Source organism: Gallinula chloropus, assembly GCF_964237585.1.
Source record: "Gallinula chloropus genome assembly, chromosome: 7".
In the NCBI taxonomy this organism is placed as follows: Eukaryota; Metazoa; Chordata; class Aves; order Gruiformes; family Rallidae; genus Gallinula; species Gallinula chloropus.
Genome location: NC_140092.1, coordinates 26261935 through 26269097, shown reverse-complemented (window position 1 = coordinate 26269097; position 7163 = coordinate 26261935). Strand labels below are relative to the sequence as shown.

General features: G+C 56.2%; 1 protein-coding gene across 5 annotated transcripts; it reads left to right on the top strand.

Annotated features, from left to right (window-relative positions):
• LOC311193704 (placenta-specific gene 8 protein-like) lies at positions 1 to 4752 on the top strand (the record flags this gene model as incomplete). 5 transcript variants are annotated; one of them, XM_084266627.1, is made up of 5 exons in its annotated part: positions 1 to 76; positions 3461 to 3586; positions 3795 to 3919; positions 4215 to 4318; positions 4594 to 4752. In XM_084266627.1, coding segments are annotated over exons 2-5 (345 nt in total). In that variant the 5' UTR covers positions 1 to 76; positions 3461 to 3471. The 5 variants fall into 5 exon arrangements, with proteins under 5 accessions (XP_084122753.1, XP_084122749.1, XP_084122752.1 ...); XM_084266623.1 differs by lacking the exon at positions 4594 to 4752 and having other exon boundaries at positions 4215 to 4322; XM_084266626.1 differs by lacking the exons at positions 1 to 76; positions 4594 to 4752 and adding an exon at positions 257 to 273 and having other exon boundaries at positions 4215 to 4322.
• Between the last annotated feature and the right edge of the window lie 2411 nt (positions 4753 to 7163).

The window sequence follows — 7163 nt, the reverse complement described above, 5'->3', positions numbered from 1 at the left end:
CCCAGAGTTTCTTTCTGCACCAGCCCCCGGTGAGCAAGGAAGGACACCCGCGCTGCCTCTGCTGCTCTCACACAAGGTTGGTTTCCTTACAGCGGGGGAAGAGTAAAAACTCGTTAGCTTGGGGAAAAATAGCCCTCAAGGACAGATTTTCAGGGGGGTTTATTCCTCCCTCTCTTCCCCTCCCCCTCCCTCCCCCCCCCAGGTTAAAGATTAATATATAGCAAATAATCCTCCCCGGGGAAGGGGAGGGGTTTAGAGAGCTGTGCACGAACGGTGGGTGACGAACGGTTATTTCTCCATCGCTGCTTTCTCCTGCTTCATTAGCTGTGCTAATCCGCTCTGGCTTTAATTAGTGCTCTCCCTTATCCACACGGATGCTCGAGAGCCGATTCCTCTGAGCAAGGCTGCTTAGGTGCGTTTTCTATCGGGCTCTGGGGATGTGCTGGATGTGGCTGCTGCTCCCCCCAGCAGCTCGATTCCATAGGTCCTGCTGTGTCCTCCCCCCATCCCAGTGTGTTGTCTGCTCGAAAGGGGCTGTGCTGTGGGTGACAAGGGCATCTGGTCGCTTGGCGTTGGGCTCGTCTCTTCGTTAAGGGCTGCAGCAGAGAGGGGAGGAAGCTGGATGTGTTTCCCTGGGTGTGTTTAACAGACGGGGAGATGAGGGGCTCAGGGATCTGGGTCAGCACAGGACAGGAACGGTTGGACTCGATGATCTGCAAGGTCTTTTCCAACCCTGTGATGCTGGGAAGCTGATGGTACCACCGGGATACAGACCATGCTGGGCCTCTGTAACGTGGTGGGATGTTCGGTGGGTCGGTGGTGGTGGGAAGTAGGTGGAGGTGACACCGGCTCACAGCTTGTCCCGTGCTGCTTGATACCAGGTGAATTCACTCCACCAGCCCGCTGGGAGCTTCCCACTGAAGCCAGAGGAGGGATTGCTGGAGGAGCGTGTGTTATCCCAAAATGGGGCAGGAAAGCCTGCCCAAAACCACCAGCACCCCCACACACACCCTGCCCCCCCCCCCCCCCCCCCCCCCCATTCCATTATCCCTCCTTACTTCAGTTTCAATTCTGGGTTCTGAGCTCAGCACGAGCAGAGGAGGTGCTTGGCGACCCTGGGCAGCAGGTCCCGCCTCTGCCAAATCTGCAGTTTCCACGGGGAAAACGAAACAAGATCCCAACAGAACAACTGGGAGCATAAAACCCCTCACCAGGCAGGAGCAGGGAGCTCATCTCCCTCCTCCTTCCTTCCCCTCCCGTTCCCCCAGGACAAGGAGAACGCAGCCTTGGGGCAAAACATGCTCGGGACTGTGATCTGAGAAGGTTTCCTGCTGCCTCTTCCTTGGCTGGGGGGAGCAAGGAGAATTTTTTTGGGAAAAGGGAGATTTTGGGGGGAGTACAGAGATTTTTTATGGGGGTACGGATATTTTTGGGGATATTTTGGGAGAACACAGGCATTTTGGGGGCAGCACAGTGATTTTTGAGGGGAGCATGGAGATTTTGGGGGGAAGCACAGATTTTTCGGGGAGCATGGAGATCTTGGCAGGGCAAAGCTCTTTTGGAGGAGCAGAGAGATTTTGGGGGGAGCAGGGAGATTTTAGGGGAGCACAGAGTTTTTGGGGGGCACGGAGATTTGGGGGGGGGGCACAGAGATTTTTGGAAGGAGCCTGGAGATTTTGGAGGAGCAGAGAGATTTTGGGGGGAGCATGGATATTTTGGGGGAGCACAGAAATTTTTGGAGGAGCACAGAAGCTTTTGGAGAGGAGCACAGTGATTTTTTTGGAGGAGCACAGATTTTGGGGGAGCGTGGTGATTTTGGGGGTAGCTCAGAGTTTTCTGGGGAAGCACAGAGATTTTGGAGGTGTGAATGGAGATTTTGGGGGAGCACAGAGTTTTTTAGAGGAGCATGGTGATTTTTTGGAGGATCATGGAGATTTTGGTGGGGCACAGAGATTTTTTGGGGGAGCACAGAGATTTTTGGAAGGAAAATGGAGATTTTGGGGGGGAGCACAGAAGTTTTTGGGGGGTGCAAGGAGATTTTGGGGGGGGAGCAGAGAGTTTTTGGAGGAGCATGGTGATTTTTTGGAGGAGCATGGAGATTTTGGAGGAGCACAGAGATTTTTGGGGGAGCACAAAGACTTTGGGGGAGTGTGGAGAATTTTGGGGGCACATGGAGATTTCAGGGGAGCACAGAAGTTCTTGGAGGAGCACAGTGATTTTGGGGGGAGCACAGAGATTATTTGGGGTAACTCAGAGATTTTTGGGGAACACAGAGATTTTTTGGGGGTGCACAGAGATTTTTTTGGGGGGAGTGTGGATATTTCCTGAGGTTTTTTGGTTGGTTGGGGTGTTTTCAGGCCCGAGGCTCACCAGTTCTCAAGGTTTCCTTCCTGGCTTAACCACAGGAACTCACGGGCTGGAGTCCAGACACAGGACAGGACATAAGGTTTGGCTTCTGCTTATTTGGCTCTAAGGAGAAGAAAGGGAATATTATGGGGTTGTGTTTTTTTACAGTATCACAGAATCCCAGACTGGTCTGGATTGGAAGGGACCCCAAGGATCACAGAGCTCCAACCCCCTGCCACAGGCAGGGACACCAACCTCCAGGCCTGGAGCTACACAAGGTTGCCCAGGGGCCCATCCAACCTGGCCCTGTGGAGCTCAGCCTCTGAACAAGAAAGGCGGGACCACAGCTGCTTCCCACATCCTTTGTACCCATGCCAGAGAGATCCTGTGTCAGATATGCCAAGATGAGTGGCTGTAACACCAGGGCCTGGGTTCCCTGCCCAGCCTCACTCAGCCCATGGGACTAGTGAAGCCCTTCTGGGGTGGAGCAGGGAATGCTGATGGCCTGTTGCTGTTAGCATCTTCTCTTGGCCTGGAGAAGAGGAGGCTGAGGGGAGACCCTCTCCCCACCTCCCCTGACCTGCCAGGAGGGTGCAGAGAGGTGGGCGATGGTCTCTTCAGCCAGGGGACAGGAGATGGGACGAGGGGGAATGGCCTCAAGCTGTGCCAGGGCAGGGTCAGCTCAGATGGGAGGGAAAAGTTCTTCCCTGGCAGAGTTGTGGGGCTGTGGCACAGGCTGCTCAGGGAGGGGGCTGAGTCCCCACCCCTGGGTGTGTTTAACAGGCGGGGAGATGAGGTGCTCAGGGATCTGGGTCAGCACAGGACAGGGACGGTTGGATGTGATGATCTTAAAGGGCTTTTCCAACCTTATAATTCTGTCATTTGGTGACTCTGTGTTCTGAAGTCTGGATAAAATGGCAGAAAACACAAAAATCCTTGAGAAGATTGGAACAGGAGTAAGATACTGGTCATGCTCGGGCACCTCCAGCAGCACTGTGGTAGCTGGGCGAAGGGCCGCTTGCTGAAGGTGGCTGGTGACTGGTTTGGTCAGGGCATCAGCCCAGCTGCTGTTCTTTCCCTAACTGCCCCCTGCCCCCCTCCTTGTCTCTTTCAGAGGAAGTGGGAATGGCCACCCCAGCTGTTGTGACGGTGCAGCCGCAGTACACCATGGTCATGCCAGTCGTCGCCAGGAACATGTGGCAGACGGGGCTGATGGACTGCTGCAGCGACTGCAGCGTCTGTGAGTGCCTCAGCCTCCCTTAGCCCCAGGCAGTGCTGTGCGGCCAGCGGCCCCACACCCTCTTGGGACCAATTTCTTGCCCTTGCTGCTCAGGCTGGGTGGTGAGAGGGCTGCAGACGTGTAGCTCCGTCCTCCCAGTTACTCCCCCAGTGCTGGTGGTGCTGGGCAGGCAGAACCTCACCCTCTGCTGTGTTTCTCCCCCTGCCAGGCTGCTGCGGGTTGTTCTGCTTCCCCTGCCTTGCCTGCCAAGTGGCCGGGGACATGAACGAGTGCTGCATGTGCGGGACCAGCGTGGCCATGAGGACCCTCTACCGCACCAGATACAACATCCCGGTCAGTGGTTAACCCAGCCCCTCCCCGTGCCATCAGGCTCCTCCTCTCTCCACCCATCAGGCACGGGGCAGCAGCGCTCTCCACTCACCCTGCTGCGGGGAGCACGGGTCAGGGGTTGGGATGCCCTCGGGACAGGGGTTGGGATGCCCTCGGCTGTGCTGACCCCTGGGGACATATGTCCTGCTGACAGCTGCCATTCCCCCTGCCACCCCCAGTCTTTGATCAGAGATAATTCCAAGCAGGTTAAGAACAGATTAAGCCAGCTGCACATCCCTAACCAATTTCCTCCAAACAGGGGTCCATTTGCTCTGACTTCTGTATCACTTCGTGGTGCCTCATGTGCTCCGTTTGCCAACTAAAGAGAGACATCAACCGCAGGAGGGAGATAGGCATCTTCTGGTAAGCTGGGACTGCTGGCACTGGTTGATAAAGAGATAAAGTTGTGTTGATAAAGTGATAAAGTGATGCTGATAAAGTGACTGCCTGAAGTTTCTCCTTCTGGCAATGACCAGCATCCCACATAAGGTTGCTGTGGTGGGGGAACGGCCATGGACAGGTAACAAGAATGGCCCATCCCACAGCAAAACGTTGCTGGGAACCTTGTGCAGGACAGGGAGGGTGCATGGTACAGTGAGGCACAGCTTCCCTGACTCTCCTCTCCCATCCCGTTGCAGATACCACCGTCCTCACTGAGCCCCACAGAGCCGTCATGGTGGGAGGCCGCTACTACCCAGGCTGCTGGGAAACACACTGTGGGGCACCGAGCCCGGTTATGGTTAATTCCCCCTTCCCAGCATGGTAACACTAACAATAAACAGCAAATTTCCTTTCCAGCCTGTGCATGTGTCCCTCCTGTCCCACCCACCAGCACCCATCCTCTCCCAGCTCCATCCAGCTGAGCAGCCCCTGAGGCCTCCCCGGGCCCACTGCGGGGAAAGGCCGGTGCGAGCGCTGCGTTGGCCTCAGCTTTTGGAAAGGTGGTTTCATACACACAAGGAGTCGTTGTTGCTCATACAAGTTGTAAAATTTGGAGAAGTGACTTCTGAGGCAGAGCTTGAGGCTTCCTGCAGGCAGACAGTGGCTGCAGGCCACGCTGTCCCTGTTGCGGTGGCCTGGGTGGTCATGGGGATTTCTGGCTTCCTATCACCTGCCCACCTCCCACGTTGCAGAGAAGCACTCCCTGAGGGACCCTGAGCATGAATTCCCTCCCTGCTAGTGATTAAATACCGGGTTACAGGTCATGGGTTGGCCAAGTCCTCTCCACGGTCCTCATCCACGTTCTCCATCCAAAGGATAAGGTTACATCCAACCTCTCACCATCACTCTTGGAGAAAGGCTAAAGGATTTTGGACCCTTATAAACCACCTCCATTTTTAGCCTAAGAGATGTAAAGGCTAGGAAAGAGGAGAGGGGGAGAGAGGAGGTACCACGCTGACCTTTCACAGCTTGGTGGAAGGTGAAGGGGGTATGTGTGGTGGGTTTAGCCAGGCTGGGGGCCAGGTGCCCCCCGCCAGAGCCCCGCTGTCACCCCCCTCCTCAGCTGGGCAGTGGGAAGACATAACAAAAGGCTTGAGGGTTGAGATAAGGGCAGGAGAGATCAGTCAGCAATTACCAGCATGGAATGAAATGCATCTTATTTATTGCCCAAGCAAACGGAGCAGGGTCACCAGAAACAACCCCAAATCTAACTCGCCTCCCCCCACCCCTCCCTTCTTCCTGGACTTGGCTTTATTCCCCATTTCTCTCCCTCCTCTGACCGGCATAGGGGGATGGGGGTTGTGGTCAAGTCCATCACACGCTGTCGCTGCCGCTCCTTCCTCCTCAGGGGAGGACTCCTCACCCTCTGTCCCTTCTCCAGTGTGGGGTCCCTTCCACAGCAGACAGTCCTCCATGGGCTTCTTCAACGTGAGTCCTTCCCACAGGGGCTGCAGCTCTTCCCCAACTGCCCCAGTGTGTGTCCCTTCCATGGGGGAACTGACTGTTCCAGTGTGGGTCTCCTCATAGGGTCACATGTCCCCCTGACAAACCTGCTCTGGCGTGGGCCACTCTGTCCTTGGGCTGCAGATCCTGCCAGGAGCTTGCTTGGGGTCACAGCGTCCTTCACGTGTCTCCACCTGCCCCACTGTGGGGTCCTTTATGGGCTGCAGGTGGGATCTCTGCTCCCCATCATCCTCCATGGGCTGCAGGGGCACAACCTGCCTCCCCAGGGTCTTCTCCAGGGGCTGCAGGGAAATCTCTGGCATCTGGAGCTCCTCCTGCCCCTCCTTCTGCCCTGGGGGGGCTGCAGAGTTCCTCACATCTTCTCACTCCTTTTTTTTGGCCATGAAAACCTGCCACTTATGGGGCTTTTTCTCCTTTTTAACTCTGTTCCCCTGAGGTGCTGCCACCCTCAGGGGCTTGTCCTTGGGTCCGTCCTTGGGTCAGCCTTTGTTGGCTCTGTGGGACCTGGGGGAAACTCCCAGCAGCTTCTCACAGGAGCCACCCCCACAGCCTCCCACCCCCACTACCAAACCCTCACCATACAAACCCAAAAGAGGAGGGGAAAGCAGGAGCCAAGACAGACAGACACAAGCGTGTGGAGTTACTTCCAGCACCAAGCAACTGTTGCGCAATCCTCATCCCGCCTCTGCTCTGTTGGGGCAGAGATCACCCTGAGGAAGCACCCAGGGGCCTATAAAAGAGGAGAGAAAGAGGAGAAGGCCACACACCTCCTGGGACAGGGAAGGGCGAGCGACAGCAGGTATGTGGGGCTTGGCTTTGCTTGTGCAAGAGCGATAGCACCGAGCCATGGAAACTGCCGGTAGCTGCAGTGGGGCTGCTGGGAAGGGGTGGGAATGGAGGGGAGGATTTTGCTTTTCCTACCTGGAAAACTACTTTTTGAGCTTAGGCAGCTGTGCTGGGCGCTGCTGCTGGGCCCCTCAGTGGAACCCACATCAAGGACAGCAGGTTTTGTGTTTTATTGTGTCTTTGCACGCCCATGCACACTAAAGGGAATGAAATGAAATGCTGCTCCTTGACCTTGGTGGTCAGTGAAACGTGGCCACGTGCCCCCCGTTTTGCTCCCACCAGCCGTTCCGTTGCTGCCGGTGGTGTGGTGGAGTCGTGGGTCGGGTCTGGGGGCATTTGGGGGTGATGCACTGCTGGGTGTGCTGGGTCCAGCCTGCTTCCCAGGGCAGAGGCTCCTCTGGGCTGCTCCTCCAGCGTGGGCAGGGTTTGCCCGTGGAGAAGACTTGGCCAACCCATC